The sequence below is a fragment of the Chionomys nivalis genome, chromosome 3 (genome assembly GCF_950005125.1).
Source record: "Chionomys nivalis chromosome 3, mChiNiv1.1, whole genome shotgun sequence".
Taxonomy (NCBI): domain Eukaryota; kingdom Metazoa; phylum Chordata; class Mammalia; order Rodentia; family Cricetidae; genus Chionomys; species Chionomys nivalis.
The window spans coordinates 113,904,274-113,922,002 of record NC_080088.1 but is presented as its reverse complement, the minus strand read 5'-3'; the positions used below and the strand labels follow the sequence as shown (position 1 = coordinate 113,922,002).

General features: G+C 40.4%; 1 protein-coding gene across 2 annotated transcripts in view; it reads left to right on the top strand.

Moving 5' to 3' along the window:
* Window positions 1-17,729, top strand: part of Chfr (checkpoint with forkhead and ring finger domains) — a 37,017-nt gene that overhangs the window by 8,589 nt on the left and 10,699 nt on the right. The window contains exons 5-15 of one of the 2 annotated variants that reach the window (XM_057765938.1): window positions 349-408; window positions 533-748; window positions 2,785-2,949; window positions 6,545-6,704; window positions 7,568-7,722; window positions 7,847-8,009; window positions 9,719-9,864; window positions 11,598-11,714; window positions 13,741-13,824; window positions 15,551-15,621; window positions 16,767-16,854. In XM_057765938.1, the coding sequence (XP_057621921.1) occupies window positions 349-408; window positions 533-748; window positions 2,785-2,949; window positions 6,545-6,704; window positions 7,568-7,722; window positions 7,847-8,009; window positions 9,719-9,864; window positions 11,598-11,714; window positions 13,741-13,824; window positions 15,551-15,621; window positions 16,767-16,854 (1,425 nt within the window). Of the gene's footprint in view, window positions 1-348; window positions 409-532; window positions 749-2,784; window positions 2,950-6,544; window positions 6,705-7,567; window positions 7,723-7,846; window positions 8,010-9,718; window positions 9,865-11,594; window positions 11,715-13,740; window positions 13,825-15,550; window positions 15,622-16,766; window positions 16,855-17,729 lie in introns of both variants that reach the window. The other variant, XM_057765937.1, reaches the window with a different exon arrangement.

Below are 17,729 nucleotides of genomic sequence, written 5' to 3'. Positions count from 1 at the left end.
AAAGAGGCCACTAATATTCCTTAAGTCCTCTTAAAGTAAAGCACCTCTTGCCTCATAGAAGGAACTCGAATCTTTTCCTTCTAATGGCTTGCAGTTATTAGTGAAGCATGTCTTTTTTTTTACCATTGTCTGCTTTCTGCGACTATTTTTCCCTTGGTTGCTTGCTTATATTTAGGTTGGTAAAATTGTGGTTTGATTTTGTTAGAATTGCTTAAACTGTTGAATGTTGCTAGATGGTAAGTGAAAATAATCAAGACATGTTGTGATGTGATCAAAGGTGAACAGGAGAGATGAGGTCTCATTTTCCACTGGGACCACCGCTCCCTGATTTGATTAATTTCCTTTTAGATGTGGCATACCTCTATGAATCTTTAAATGAAAAACAAAGCTTGCCTCAAGAATCCTTTGGTAAGTGAGCTTATGGCAAAAGCCTAGGTGCTGTAAAGGGCTTTTGAGTTCTAGGAATGGCCATTCAGTCCCCGAAGTGTCTTTCTGAGTTCTGAATGTACTCTCTTTATTTTTGTGCCTGTAGAAGCCAATAAAGAAAATATGTTCCATGTGACCAAAGATTCCTCAGGTCTGGGGCAGGGTGATGACCCCCAGGTTCTACCATTGTCACCCATGGCTGAAAAATGCTTAGAGGAACCACAGCCATCAACATCGACATCAGACCTCTTCCCCTTGGCCTCTACCTCTTCTGTGGAGCCAGAGCTGACCTCTGCAGGGCAAAAACACTCCTCTAGCTCTGGTGAGATGGGGAGCACAATGACAATTGCAGTTTTTGTTCCTTGAGATACAGTAAATCCATTCATCAGTAAGTGTTCTGTAGTCGTGTATACTGACTTATTTCAGTCCCAGGAAAAAGACTAATAAGAACCATGGTAACAGTATTTTTGTAATTTCATCTAAATATATTTCATATACTATAAATGTCACTAAGTTAAAGTATATCAATCAGTGTTTTAGGTACATTTACAAGGTTATATGGCCATCACTGGTATTTGTTTGAAGACAGAGTTTCTCTGTGTAACAGCTCTAGTTGTCCTGGAACTCGCTCTGTAGACCAGGCTGGCCTCAAACTCACAAAGATCCGCTTGCCTCTGCCTCCTGAGTGCCATGATTAAAGACATGTGCCATGACTGCCCATGGCCATCACTGTTAATTGCAGAACATTCTATGGCATAAAGGGAAACTCATATGTCTCTATGCATTTATTTGCATGTCTGAACATTTTGTGTTCATAGTCATACAGTATGTAGTTTTATGACTGGGTTCTTTATTTATCATAATGTTTTCAAGGTTTATCCAGAGCTATGTGTTGGTTAGAACCAGTTTTACATGCCCTGTTCCTTATGCCTTGTCCTTTTTTCTTTTTTGGTTTGATCCCCAACAACACACATACATAAACACTCAAAACCTACCTCACCATTGCATTTAAATTCTATTTCATCTGTCCATGTGCATGTAGTCTGGTAAGACTATTAACCTTCTGATTTCAGATTTCCTAGAATGAATAATGTATATCTACTGTAATTTTTATTCTTTTTTTATATTTTTGGTTTTTTGAGACAGGGTTTCTCTGTAGTTTTGGAGCCTATCCTGGAACTAGCTCTTGTAGACCAGGCTGGTCTCCAGCTCACAGAGATCCGCCTGCCTCTGCCTCTCGAGTGCTGGGATTAAAGACGTGCTACCACCGTTCCGCTTCTTTTGTAATTTTTAAGAATGAAGATTTTTTTTTATCTATATGCTGAAGTATTTTTATACTAACAAAATAATTATAGTTAAAACTTAGTGCCTACTAGATGTGAGATGGTATAATATGAACTTTTATATGTTCAGTTTCCCTATCGGGAGCCTTTATATAATCTTTGTCCTCAAATAAAAAGCATGGCTGAAGCCGGGCAATGGTGGTGGCGCACGCCTTTAATCCCAGCACTTGGGAGGCAGAGGCAGGCGGATCTCTGTGAGTTCGAGACCAGCCTGGTCTACAGAGCTAGTTCCAGGACAGGCTCCAAAACCACAGAGAAACCCTGTCTCGAAAAAAGCAAAAAAAAAAAACCATGGCTGAACATAAAGGCTCTGAAGATCATAGGATCTATGATCAGAGGATCATAGGTTCCAGGAGGTGATCTGGGAAGTTAGATTCTTGTTCTTTCTTTAGTATATGAGTTACTTTGTTCCTGAAATAATTCCCCTACTCCTCTTTTTTTGCTTTCAATGATATAATCCAGTTTCTTCTTTTTTCAAATACTAGTGCTTATCATTTGAATATTATAAAGTAGATATGTATTATACTATAATAGTATGGATAAGCTAGAGAATAATGAAAAGTTTCCTGACTTTTCAATCGAGTTCATTCAAGTTGCATGTGATACTTAAGCTTCTGTCTGTCCAGGCGATAACTCTGCTTGTTAGTTGCTGTTATTTGCTTTACCATACTTCCTGTTCCTGTCAGAAGTGTATCTATTTCATACCTCTTTTTGGTGTGTTTAGTATACATTTTGTGATTGCAAGAATGTGTACTTGTGCATATTAGACCTAGTATTTAGGGACAGTCTTCTTGTGGACCTCCCTGCGTGTATTTCCATGTGAATGTGCCACTTGCCTCTAGCTTCGTTAGCACAGAGATGGACTCTAGTGCCTTTAAGTTGTGACACATATGGATGAGTATTTGTATAAGACATGATGCATGTGAGATGTACTTTATTAAATCAATAACTCTTTCCTGATTCTTTCTTTTGAAGTGAATAAATCAGAACCTGTCTTCTTTGTCCCTTTTTACAGGACTTGGGAAAGCAGGCATCTCCCCAAAAGAATGTAGTCCACTTGTTGCAAATCGTGAACCCTCTAGCCTTTCTCCAGTTCTCCAAGACAAAGAAGCATCCTTCTCTTTGTTGGAAACTGAAAACAATGAGGAATTGGAGCCTGCCAAAAAAAAGACAAAAGGAGGTTAGACTCACTGTTCTGTGCATCCTTGTACTCATGTGCTCTGTGCTGTGCTGGCTTTGCCGGCGGTGGATTCGCGCTTTTTGCAGAAGTATGTAGATCTGCCTCAGGTTTATACTGTAACAACTTGCATTTTCTGTATGAAAGTCTAGGATTCTTCCTGTTTGCATAATGCAAGTAGAACTGTTCACTACTAGGTCATGCTGTTGTTCTGAAAACAGCATTTTCAGTTACAAATGGTTATCATTTTTGACTATCTTTGACAGGATAGTAATTTCTTTAAAAAAAAAAAAAAGTTATCTTAAGCAGGATATGGTGACACATAACTGTAATCTCCGAGTTTGGGAGACGGAGCTGACGGCCAGCTAGCTGTGGGAGTGATGCGATGGAAGAGCACTAGAAATAAGCTCGGGGAAGAAACTGGATATCTGAGTGATTGATTGACTTGTGGGGCCCGTGATAAGAAGCACAATATTTTACATTTTTAAAAAAGTAAATGTAAGGCCGGTGACATGGCTCAGTAGGTAAAGGTGTTTGTTGTGAAGCCTGGTAACCTAAGTTCAATTTCTGGAACCCACATAAAGATGGGATTAAAGAACTGACTCCCCAGAGGCATCCTTTGACCTCCACATATGCTCTGGCATAGACAAACACACACACACACACACACATTGGGAACCTTTGGGGTTCAGCCCGAAGAATCTCTTCAGGGTTCAGATCGGACACAACATCAAGCAAAAAGGACTTTTTTCTTTGGGTATCTGAGGGTGAATGAATGAGCTCTCTCACTACATGCTTTTCCAGATCACTCTCTTTATTGTTCTTTTTCTGTTCAATTTTCCTGTCCTCTTTCTGATTCTTCCTAGCTTCTTTTTTTTTTCTACTTCTCTAGTTTAAAAACTCTTCTTCTTACAGAAGCCTTGAAACAATAAAGGAAATTATAGGAGTTACCTCTAATTGATCAAAAGCACATTCTTAGAGTAAACAATAAGGAGCTAAGCCATTGCCATGGCAACACAAAGTTCCAAGGTTATAGGAGTAAGACCATGACCAGATGGGAGTGAGGCATGGGTGCCCAGTGACAGATTTTGAGACACAGGTCTGTTGTCAGCAGCCCGGCAAGTGAAGAATTGGCATGCTTTTCTTAGGGTGCTTTGTGTAGCAACCTGGTTAGACATCTGCAGCTCTGCCCTTATGCATAGCTGTAAAGTTTCATGATCTATTTACAAAGTCTAGTTTGAACTTTTTTTGAGGTGAGAGTGAGCTAATTGTGCACAGTTAGTCTGAGCAAAAAGAAACAAAGCAGGCTTTTAAGTGTCTACGGTCCTCATGGAACAAATAGATCTAGTAATGAAGCATGTATTCTATATATTGAAATTGTATAGCTAAGTGAAAAGTTGTCTTCATGACCATTCACTGATATATGTGCCTATAAGTTTGAGATGTAATCTCATGATTACATACACAGATCACATGAGATTACACACTACAAAATAGGTATTGGGGAGACATCAGCTGCTTTAGCAAAAGTGAGCAACAATTACCAGAGCCGATGGTCCTGCAGGCCTTGCCTGGACAGGATTAACCTCCATCAGAGTCACTCTTCTGGTAGGTTGGCATCTGAATTGTCAATTGCCATATGTTGTATATTCCCATGGCCTCTGACAAAACACACACACACATACCCATGCTCTAACAGCAGTAATTTCTTTAAAAGAAAAACATACTGTGCCAGACATAGTGATGCATGCCTTTAATTCCAGCACTTGAGAGGCAGAGGAACATTGGTCTCTGAGCTTGAGGCTAGCCTGGTGGTCTACATGGTGAGTTCCAGGACAACTAGAGCTACATAGTGAGACCCTATCTTGGGGGGAAAAAGGTATGAATATGAGGTGATTTGTTTTGTTTTGTTTCTTTTTTATTTTGGGGGTTTTTTTTTGTTTTGTTTTGTTTTGTTTTTTTGAGACAAGATTTCTCTGTGTGACAGTCCTGGCTGTCTTAGAACTCTTTTTGTAGACCAGGCTGGCCTCGAACTCACAGAGATCTGCCTGCCTGTGCCTCCTGGGATTAAAGGCGTATGCCATCACCACAAGCTAATATGAGGTGATTATAACTTCAACAAAAATGGAAAATCAAAGGCTGGAGCGTTTCCTCGGTGGTTAAGAACCCTTATTCTTGCTGAGGACCTGAATTTGGTTCCCAGCACCCACATGATGGCTTACAACCATCTGTACCTCCAGTTTCAGAGGACCTGATACCTAATTTGGGTTTTGGCAGGCACCAGATATGTACATAGTATACATACATATATGCAGGCACTCACACATACATAAAAAATAAAAATATTTTTAAGAATAGAAAATTATATAAGATAAAAAAAACCTAAATTTGTTAGATTTAGTAATGAATACTTAACATATTCATCATGATGGCCATAAAATGCAGTTTAATCAATACTTACTTAGTAATATTAAGAAGACCTTTAAAATTGATAATTTGTTGAGGATATAACTCAGTGGTTGAGCCTAATGTGTAAAGCCCCAGATTTGATTATAATACTGCAAACAAAATAAGTCAACTGCAGTATTATAATACAAACATATGGCCCAAAAAACTGAATAACTCCCTCAGTTAGATAAGAACACTAGGTAAAGAAGACCCAGGGCAGAGAATAACCACATTTATTTCCATCTAGGTGGCTTTTAAAGTTGTATGCTATTTTTTTCCCTTTCAGATGGGCTTTTGTTATGTAACTCTGGTTAGCCTGGAACTTGCTTTGTAGACCAGACTGATCTCAGACTCACAGAGAGCCACCTGACTCTGCCTCCCAAGTGCGCCATCATATGCAGCCTATAAATCTAACTTGTAAAAATAAAATAAAAATTGAGCCAGGTATAACGTCACACGTCTGCAATCCCAGTTCTGAGGAAATGGGAACAAGTGAATCGGACCTTTAAGGTAATCCTAAGCTATATAATGAGTTCGAAACTAATCAGAGCAGCATGAAAACATCTTAAGAAACAATAGTAGTAGTAGCAGTGCTTTGTGTATACACTCATAAATGTATCCGGAGAAGGAACCGTTTTAAAGCCACCAGTTTCATTTCCAGGACTTTCTTTTGTGCATAGGGTCATGTTTAAGCAAAAATGACATTTACAAAGATACAATACAAAATAAAATGCTATACAACTGATCCTCCTCTTTCTCCCTCTCCCACGCGTTACCTTAATGTCTTGTGCAAACATCCTGAGTATCCCTTTTTTCTTTGTCTTTTAGGTCAGCAACTGTTCTTCTAAACCAGAATTTAGGCACAAAGGAATATCTGACTTATTTGGGATCTTCTTAAAAATAGTTTTTAAATAAAAAAAATAGTTTTTATATAGCCAGGCATGGTGTCACATTCCTTGAATCCCAACTTTGTTTCTGGGGCAGTGAGTTTTCTGAACAGCCAGGGCTACATACAAAGACCCTGTCTCAAAAAAAGTCTTTATAAGTGGCTTTGTTCCCTCTGCTGTTGGATGCACATTAGAAATGTGAGGATCTTCTGTTCTTCAGATGAAGTGATTGTGACCGTTCAGACTTACCCTTTGTCTTACAGATGAAGAGATTGACTTGAACCTGCAGTTATTGGTTGCAGACCAGTGTGGAAATGCCCAAACCTCATGTGAGGATGTCAGAGTTGCCTCTGTGAAGCCAGACAAGATGGAGGAGACACTAACATGCATCATCTGTCAAGATCTTCTGCATGACTGTGTGAGGTGTGCGGCTTCATAGCCTAGGGTTGCTCCAGTAGCACTAGCTCCCTTGACAGGTGTGGGGAAGTGATTAAATAAAGTAGACTTTGATCCTCTTTTGCTCTGGAATCTGCTCAGGTTTTCATTTTCCTTTTACTTGTGGTGTCAACAAGGAGAAATTCTCAAACCCGGTGACCAGGGTCGTAGAATCCATGAGATTTGGTCACTCTTGGTTTTGACTGACACAGGCAACCAGGTCTTTTCCTTGTAGGAGGATCATGTGAATTATACTGGGTTTCTAACATTTCCTCAATAAAGACATAATACTTAAAATGAAGTTACCGGGATTATCTTTGGGAGAAACTTCTCTTGGGTTTTGTTTGGAAACTTGGGAGGTAGATACTACCCAACCAAGTCCCCAAACACTTGGAGTTTCTGTTGTTTGTGTTCCTGAAGTTATGATCTGCTCTTTGTTCCCCCTGAGAACAGACATATAGCACTGATTTTTTTTTTTAATCTTCTTTTTTTTTTTTTTTTTTTTGGATTTTTTGAGACAGGGTTTCTCCGTAGCTTTTGGTTCCTGTCCTGAAACTAGCTCTTGTAGACCAGGCTGGCCTCAAACTCACAGAGATCCACCTGCCTCTGCCTCCCAAGTGCTGGGATTAAAGGCATGCGCCACCACCGCCCGGCATTTTTTAATCTTCTAATACTGAGCTTTAGTATTTTTAGGTTAGATGATAGAATTCTCCACCACTGGCTTACGGTTGGGGATCCAGCTTGCATTCCTGTTTGGGTAGGCCTGCTACAGGTGTCGTCTGAGTATCATAATGGCGTATCTGGAAGATTTTGTCAGGAAATGTGTTCTTTATTCCTTCATATTCTGCCAGTTTGCAGCCTTGTATGCACACATTTTGTGCGGCTTGCTACTCTGGCTGGATGGAGCGTTCATCTCTGTGCCCTACCTGCCGATGTCCAGTGGAGCGCATCTGCAAAAACCACATCCTGAACAACCTTGTGGAAGCGTACCTTATCCAGCACCCAGGTCAGCTTCACTGACTTTTCCCTTTTAGGGACCTGGGGTTGTGAGCTCTGCTCTGGGCAGTCTATATCATCTCTCTAGTTCTGTTTCCCTTGCCAGTGAATTTTGTTATGCCCTTTTTATCTAGATAAGAGTCGCAGTGAAGAAGATGTGAGAAGTATGGATGCAAGGAATAAAATCACTCAAGATATGCTGCAACCCAAAGTCAGGAGGTCTTTCTCTGATGAAGAGGGGAGTTCAGAGGACCTGCTAGAGCTATCAGATGTTGATAGTGAATCCTCAGACATCAGGTTAGACATGTGCCTGGCTCATAGTGGGGCCTGGGGATAAGGAATACATTAATACTGTGCTTAACTGTATTGTGGAGTGTATAGCTAGAGGACTTTAGTAAGTCAGTTTGCTTAATGTTTTTAGCTTGTTTCCTCAAATGTATGGCCAGACTGGATGAACTCTTGAGCAACAATGAATAAGTTAAGAGCCTCAGGTAGTCTCCATGGTATTTTTTAATTAATATATTTTGAGACAGGGCCTCCCTATGTAGCCTTTGCTATCTTGGAATTCACTGAGTAGACCAGGCTGGCCTTGACCTCACGTTCATCTACCTGAGTGCTAGCTTGTTTGTCTTTATATATAGCCCTGGATGCCCTGGACTTACTATGTAGCCCAGGCTGTCCTTGAACTCACAGAGATTTGCCTGCTTCTGCCTCTTGAGCAGTGCAATTAAAGGCATGCGCCACCATGCCCAGCTTCTTCAGTGGGTCTTGAACCCCACATCTTTACCCTCACTTTCTTAGGCTCCCCATCAGAGTTCTGATTCACTAGCTATAGCAGAGAAATCATATGTATTGTTTTTCCACATAGGCACACCTAATTCTTGTAGTTAGAGACTGTGAGTCCTTGGATGTAATGGTAGTGTTACAATATCTTAGAGTAGTATCACTGGAAAGGTATAACCCCCAGGCTGAAAGGACACAGCCCTTTGAGACCCAATTTTACTTGCTGACACATTGGTTTCAGGTCTACACTGTATGTATGCCAAGACCATGATATTTAAAAAATAAATAAAGATTAACCTCTCCTGGATTACAGAGTTCAAAGCTAGCCTGTGAAACTTAGATTCTTTTTGTTTGTTTGTTTGTGTTTGTTTTTGTTTTTTGAGACAGGGTTTCTCTGTTGATCAAACTCACAGATATCCACCTGCCTTTGCCTCCTGAGTGCTGAGATTAAAGGTGTATACCACCACCGCCTGGCTGAGAAATTTAGTTTCTTATCTCAAAATAAAAAGCATTTTAAAAAGTTCTTGGAAGTGTAGCTCAGTAATGGAGTGTTTGCCTAGAATGTGAGAATTGACCATGAGGTCAATCTATCATATTATGAACAACAACAACAACAAAAAGATCCCCCAAACAAAACAAATTTGGATGTGGCTGCTGATACCTGTAATTCCAGTTCACTAGAACCCTCTTGCCTCAGTCTTAACAGTGCTGGGACTACAGCTGTGCTCTGATTTCAACAAAGCAAGAACATACTGCATTGAATGAGCTAGCAGTACTTTCAGAGTAGTTCTCTCTTACGGAAGTGCTCCTAAGAGAAAACTCTTAATTGGGTTTCTTGGCCTTTCCATGAGCCTCTGAGCCCATGTCCTATTGAGTAGGGACCGAGTGGTCCAGGATGAGTATGCTGAAACACAGGGTGTGAGGGATTGAACACAGAAGTAAGCTGAGCCAAGAGCAGCTATCACGTGGTGTGTGATGTTCTCTTTCTCAGATTCCTATTCCAGGTGGTTATGGCTAATGTCCTCCTAGTGGTGGGAGCTGGGCAGAAAGGAGGGGTCGGCTCCTTTCTTCACACACATTGAAGCAGTGCTGAAGATGAGTAGAGGTAGAGCAGAGACTTTGAAGAGTAGTAGCCCAACAACTGGAGCTTGAGGTAGATGATAATGTGACAGTGATGTCTGCCTGTTCCTTTGGTACTTCAGCTCTGCTTGTTCTTCTCACAGTCAGCCATATATTGTATGCCGACAGTGTCCTGAATACAGAAAGCAAGCAGTGCAGTTTCTTCCTTGCCCAGTCCCAGATAGCGAGCTGGGAGCTACACAGGCCCCTGGTGGGGAAGCACCATCAACCTCTGCCAGCTTACCAACAGGTAAGATAGTGGTATCTAAATGTGAGCTTTTCCTTCCATTGTGTAACATCCTTGTGATTCTTGTTCTAGTTTCCTGTGGTGGGATTCCTCTGTGATGTCTTTCTTGTCCTCTAGTTTCATATTTCAGCAGTCCTCTTGCCTCTCATAGCCTCTTGCTTGGCATAACCAGTATTGGTAAGAAATTAAGGGAGCTGGGCATGGTAATGTGTGCCTTTAAATCCCAGCACATTTGGGAGGCAGAGGCAGGCGGATCTCCATGAGTTCCAGGCCAGTCTGATCTACAAAGCAAGTCCAGGACAGCAAGTGCTACACAGAAAAACTCTGTCTTGAAAAAACGAAAAACAACAAAAAAAAAAAAAAAAAAAAAAGAAGAAAAGAAAAAAATTAGGGAAGCATGGCTGAGATTGGAGTATCTCTATGAGTTCAAGGCCATCTGGTGGGGGGAGGGAGAGAGAGAGAAAAAGAGAGAGAGAGAAATTAGGTGAATATCTGTTTATTTGAGGGTCTCCCCTTTTGGACACACCTGGTAATTAACATTCCTGGTTTTAACTTTTGGTCTATCTTCAGCCTACTGCTTCTGGCAGTTTGCTTGGTGGGGTTTGCCAAAACCGAATTCTGTATCTGTCACCTAATTAGAGATTGGCTTCTTTCTTAACAGCATGTGCAAATAAATTCCCATAGTCTGTCTTGCATCTCTGTAGAGTTGCCCTCTAAACAATTTCCCATCAGTTGTGTATTTCTAACAGATAGCCCCCCCCAGACATTGAGATGAGCTGAGATATAGCTCGGTGATAGAGGACATACTTATTTAGCATTTGCAAGGCATTTGGTTCTACCCCACATATAATGATGGAAAGAGAAAAAAGAGAGCTGTTTGCTTGCATGTGGCATGAAGTTCTTAGCTCTAAGTGTTGAAGCCTAGCAACCAGAACTGGCTGCAGATAGAATAACAGTATCCTCTGCCTGGAATTGGCCACCTTAGTTCTAGCTTTTTCTGTTCTTAACTGCAGTTAAGCACTGTGATCATTTCCAAATTGAAAATAGCCTTGGGAGCCCTGACCCTTTACCTGCTATTTAGCCTAAGTGTGCTAAAAGTGGCCACTAACCTAGGGTTGTAATTAAGAGCCACGTTCCTGGCAACCCTACTAGAACATTGTTCCAGTTCTCCCCGTCACTTCTAGAACCCATAGTTGGGACAGCAAAGCAGAGCTCAGCAACCAGAGATAGATACTTTACCACTATCTAGGAAGGACTTTTTGATCTTTTGAAATAGAGTCTCAATTTATAAGTCAGGCTGTCCTAAAATTCAGTACATATCTCAGGCTAGCCTTGAACTTGTGATCTTCCTGACTCAACTTCCCAATAGCTAGCATTTAGGTGTATACTCACTCTTATGCATGACTTGAACTCCCTTAGTACAGTTACTTTCCAAAAAAAAAAAATTATGTATGTATGTGTATGTGTACATATATATGGGTATTTTTGGTGCTTGGGATTGAGTCTAAGGCTTCTCAAATGCTAGATGAGTACTTACTGAGCTATAACCATTGAATTCCCATATTTCAAATGGCAGAATATCATTTGACCACTTAGGAAGTAGTTTTAATTCCTCCCAGATCCTGTCCCTCCTCCTGTGTACTTCATAGTTGCCTCTCTAGATGAAAAATTTTTGTCAGCTACCTTTCCCCTGGTGTCTGGACATATCTGACATCAATATGTATGTGCTTCAGCAGCCCAGGATTATATGTGCCCTCTTCAAGGAAGCCACGCCATTTGCACCTGCTGCTTCCAGCCTATGCCTGACCGAAGAGCTGAACGTGAGCAGGATTCCCGTGTTGCCCCTCAGCAGTGTGAGTGTGTTTGTCTCCCTCAGGTGCCCCCTCCAACAGGAGGACATTCTTGTGCATTCTACATGGCTTGATTTTTCAAATGAAATTGACTTTATGTAGGCTATAAAACAAAGATACATTTTTCCATCTGCATATAATCAGTTGATCCCACATGAGCATATTGAACACTTATTTTTTTTCACCAGTGGATAACACTACCCACACTTCCAGATGTGGGTGGCTATATATTTCTATATCCATTCTCATATCAGAACTGTAGTCTTTATATAATGTGTTACTTACAAATCCAGTAGATGAAATACCTTGTGTTTAATCTACATTTCACCATTAAAACAGTTCTTTAGATAGAGGGGTAGTTAAGTGGTGGGATGCTTGCTTAGCGTGTGTAATCTTCTGGGTTTTGTTCTTTGCATTGTAAAACATCAGAAAAATAAATGGAGCTCTTCATTAATGATTGAATATACTTTTGTTTGAAATGCTTGTTCATGTCTTTTGCATTTTAAAGTATTTCTCAACTTGAGAGTTCCTTGATCATTATTGCTGTTAAATGAAACAAATCATAAATTTATGTGGTCACATCACAAGTCTCTGCAGTGCCTAAGCCACTCTTCTGTGGCACAATGTATGATACAGGACAAGCTCTCCACTGCAGTGATGTGGTGGGTTTTGTTTGCTTGGAGACTGCTCTGGGGACTTGGTGTAGTACAGAAGAGGGGACCGTAGCACAGTAACAGTATGCATTCTGGGATAGGCAGCTGACAAGCTCCAGGCATACCAGGGTGACCTCTAGGCATGTTAAGAAGAATCCATGAACGAGTCCTGAGAATACCGACATCTGAAATATACAGATCAGCAAGTGGCAGCCGAGGTTAGGTTCTTAAAATTTTGCTAAGAGGGCAGTCTTTACTTTTGACTAATTTATAGAGAAATGCTTTTTATAGATACAGGCAATTATAAAGTGATTATACTCTTAAAAAGCTTTAATTATTCAATCCTGTAATAATTTCAGCTAGGATTTATTTACTAGCGTATTCTATGAAATTGCATTGTGGACAATATTAAACATTAAAAAACCAACGCAGGGGAGAGAAGGCTCAGTGGTTAAGAGCATTGCCTGTTCTTCCAGAGGTCCTGAGTTCAATTCCCAGCAACCACATGGTGACTCACAACCATCTGTAATGAGGTCTGGTGCCCTCTTCGGCCTTCAGGCATGCACACAGACAGAATATTATATTCATAATAAATAAATATTTTTAAAAAAACCCAACCCAGACACAGAAAGACAATTATCATATGTACTCATAAGTGGTTTTTAAACATAAAGCAAAGAAAACTAGCACACAAATCACAATCCCAGAGAACTTAGACAATAATGAGGACCCTAAGAGAGACATACATAGATCTAATCTACATAGGATGTAGAAAAAGACAAGATCTCCTGAGTAAATTGTGAGCATGGGGACCTTGGGAGAGGGTTGAAGGGGAGGGGAGAGGCAGGGAAGGGAGCAGAGAAAAATGTAGAGCTCAATAAAAATCAATTAAAAATTAAAAAAAAATGAAATAAGTAAAACATTAAAAAAATTAACTAGGATTTATTTACTAGTATATTCTATGAAATTGCATTGTGGAGAATATTAAACATTAAAAAACCTTTTTTTAATGCAGAATAATAATATATAATGAAAACATTATTTGTGGTAGGTAGAAAAGCTATCTGCAGACATGAATGTGCAGTTATTTCAAGTGTGTCACATAGTCAGAGCTGGGAAACAATGAATCAGGACTGTTTGGGTACTGGAGTCATAGACCAAGCTGTTTTTAAATTAACTTTTAATTATCACAGTTCTGTCACCTTTGATTTTAGATGTTATCTGGGACGTTGTCTCTGCTCCCTAGTTCCATGAGAACACCTCAGAAATACTGTCTTCAAAGAGAGTTGAGCTTTTGAATCTGGTTCTAAATTTCCTCAAGTATGAGAGCAGGCACAGCTCTAGATCCCAGCTGATCAACTGTCTTCTGTCCACAGGTGCAGTGTGCCTGCAACCCTTCTGCCATTTGTACTGGGGCTGCACCCGGACCGGCTGCTTTGGCTGCTTGGCCCCTTTCTGTGGTAATGTCAGCTCTTCAACCTAGTTGCTTTCACTTTTCGTTTGTTATCTTGATGAACTTGGAGTAGGTGGTATTGAATTGTGACCTGCTGTGTTCAGAGAAAAAAGAGACTGCTATGAGCCATCAAGTGATTGATTATCTGCCTTTTTCTGCTACACTGCAGTTTTGTCAATTTGGAAGTCTCAAACCCATGTTGCTTCAAAAGCAAGTGGTAATAAAACAAGAGAAATATCAGTTTCTTATACAGGAGAAATTATTTACTCATATAAAATACTATTTCTAAACCCCAGCCCTCCAGAGGATTAGGCAGGAAGATCACAGATTCAAGGATGACTGGGTGTGGTGTTGCGTGCTGTGATTAAAGGCCTGTGTTAGCATTGCCTGGCTCCACCAAGAATCATGATAGCTCTTTCCATGTAGAAGAATATTTTCCCTTAGTGCCTATGACCTATCTAGGACAGATTCTTGGCCCCATTAACAGTGTTGGGTAGGTGTTGCATTTTATAGAGGGCCTTAAAGCTGATTTAAAAAGTAGTTGGTTACTTCTATTACATTTGTACTACTATTGCACCAGTAGGTATATCTGACAGACATGTTTATAGCACACAGGGTTCACAGCTGGGTGAGACTGATGATTGCTTTTTTCCTCTGGTAGCATGTACAATTCCTTTTAAGCCTTTTGAATACTAGTTAGTAGGGGTGAAGCATCAATTTGAGTACCAGCTTGATTTTTTTCCATGTTTGGTGGCAAAAATATGGGGTGACTTCAACAATCAGGTCTTAACTCATGTTGTGGAGTTATATAGTATTGACTATAGCCTGTAATGTCTAGGGGTGGTCTATGGGACTTTAGCCAATGACTAAAAAAGATGTTACCCATTCCTGAAACTGGGTGGGGGGTTATTTGGTAGTATATGATGTGTAGTTGGGGCACTGACTACACTGTTGTATTCCATCATCCTTATTTTGAGACAGGATCTTTCAGTGAACCTAATGTTCACTAAAGCATTACTGGCTGGACTGGCTGGGTCAGTAGTCTCCGGGGATCCACTTGTCTCTTTCCCCCACCAATACTAGTATTGTAGACATACCCTGCTACACTTGACTTTCTTCTTTTTTTAGTAGTCATGCTGGGGATTGAAATTCGTGTCAGCATGCATTTTCATTTATTTATTTATTTATTTATTTATTTATTTATTTATTTATTTATTTATTTATTTATTTTTGGTTTTTTTGAGACAAGGTTTCTCTGTGGTTTTGGAGCCTGTCCTGGAACTAGCTCTTGTAGACCAGGCTGGTCTCGAACTCACAGAGATCCGCCTGCCTCTGCCTCCCGAGTGCTGGGATTAAAGGCATGCGCCACCACCGACCGCCTCAGCCTGCATTTTAATGACTGAGACATTTCCTAAGATTGTTACTTTTTACAATCTGTAATGGAAAGAGATTTGGTTGGGCTGGAGAGATGGCTCAGAGGTTAAAACCACTGGCTGCTCTTCCAAGGGTCCTAAGTTCAATTCCCAGCAACCACGTGGAGTCGTACAACCATCTATAATGAGATCTGGTGCCCTCTTCTGGTGTGCAGGCATACATGCAGGCAGAACACATATATGTAATAGATAAATCTTTAAAAGAGAGAGAGAGAGATTTGGTTATCCTATTAGGAAAATAATACTTAAGACACTACATTATCGTTATAAAACAGATAATATTCATCCTTCCTCTGGCAGAGCTCAACCTGGGGGACAAGTGCTTGGATGGGGTGCTGAACAACAACAACTATGAGTCGGACATCCTGAAGGTATCACCCCACACTTTCCTGGGCATCAGTGAAAGTCATAAAGCTTTCCTATAATGTTTGTGTTTCCTGTTAGGACACACATTTTTTCTTTAGCATTTGCCTGCAGACATGTACTGCCACAGCTGACAGCACACACTGTATTATCTGACCATATAATTAGTTCCATGATTCTGTGATATTTATCAGGTTTTCCCTTTATTCTAAAATGAGCTGATTTTCCGTTTGCTGATCATTCTGTCAAACCATATGAATTGGTTAATACATCTTACAGAGAGGGTATCTCAATTCTGGCTCTTTTCTCTGGCTTCTTTTTCTGAACATTTTCCTTCCCAAGTTTGAGGAAGCTAGCTCATCTTTTAGAATTGTAACATGTTCAATTCTACATATTTGTTGAGAACTTTGCCTTCCTTGGAGGCCATTCATTTACCTACACACATCACCAGACTTAGCTGAGCACCACTACACTCTACATTTAGGTACATGACAACTTTTTTGTAACAGCCTTGAACAGTGTCTAAATAAAGAAAACCTGGCATTCAACTATACTTGTCACCATTATGGGGTAGGTGGGCTGGGTGAAGGCGAGTGTAAAAGGGAGAAATTCTTATCAGAGTATGCTACTGAAAGTTCTTTCTATTCAAGGAGATTGGGCTTCCACTAGCAGTATTCCATAAGTTATATAGGGCAGGCAGTATCTAAGTGGTTGTTGGTGATTGTCACTTCTCAAGGGCATATGTCTGCCTTTTCAGATAAAAAAAGGGGGCTTCAGCAAGTAGTTTACAAAAGCAGAAGTCAGTTTAATGGTTTAATTTTAACTATGTTAGAAGCAAAGCTATGACTTGATTCTGTTCTCTTATTCCTTTTTCCCTTCAGTGTCTTATCTTTCCTTGTGCTGTGAATGCCTCTGTGGAATTTTTTGAGAGAATAGTGATTCTTATTCAGGTCCAAAGGCCAAAGAGCCTCTTGGCAAAGAACTTGTAAGACCTAAGACAGGACTAACTCTATTTTATCCACTGGCTCTGTGCAAATGCCACTCAAGGGTAGCTGTGCTTTGGTTTCATCTACCTTTTATGAAATGTCCTCTTATTCGTTTTTTGATTCTTCTTCTAAACTGGAATTTATTTTCACACTTTTTCCCATCACAGAATTACCTGGCAACCAGAGGTCTGACTTGGAAAAATATGTTGGCAGAGAGTCTCCTGGCTTTACAGCGGGGCGTATTTCTCTTATCTGGTAAGCACTGTATAGCCAGCTCTGCCCTCCAGAATGGGCATTAATTTTTAAGAATGGGCATTGGAAAAGCATAAGCAAATATAGAACAAAAAATTAGGAATAGTGTTTTCATGCCCGTCTGTTCGGGCTCTTTGAAGAGACTCCATTTGGGGGATATTACAGATGGGCCTACTGAGTGTCATGTCTGTGCTCAGCGTGTAACACACTCCCTTCTTCCAAGAAAAGGCTAGGCATGGTTCTTGAGGTAGTAGGAACTGGCCAGGGTTCTTGTGCATACTAAGTAAGTACTCTACTGTTGAACTACATCTTAGCCCTGCCTTGGTTTTTTATTATTATTACCTAGAGGGTTATGGGAGGGGAGAACCTTAGGGAGGATGATTATGACCCCAGTTAGGCTTGGACTTTCTGTATAACCATGGCTGACCTTGATCTTCTGATTCTCACTCCTTCACCTCCTAAGTGCTGGCAGAAGCCAGCCTATACCACCATTTCCAGTTTTATATAGTGCTGGGGATCAAACCCAGGGCATTGTTCATGTAAACAAGCATTCTACCACCTGAGCTGTATCACCAGCCCTGCCTAGAGTTTTGGTTAGCTTTCTTTAGCTACCTCATGAAAGGATATTTTATTTCTTGTTTTTCATTACATTAATGCCACAACTGTTGAGCATTCAATGGTGTACACCTAAAACTTTAAAATAAATAACTGGAATTTTATGACAGTAGTACATGAAACCGAGACTTTGCCACTTGAACACACTGTCCTTCTTAAGGTTGTATAGGGTTCCCCTCATTCCTGAGGCATCCCCTGCCTCTTGGCTTTGCATTTGTCATTTAATTTTGTCAATATGGGCGAAGCTGACAGTGACTTATTCT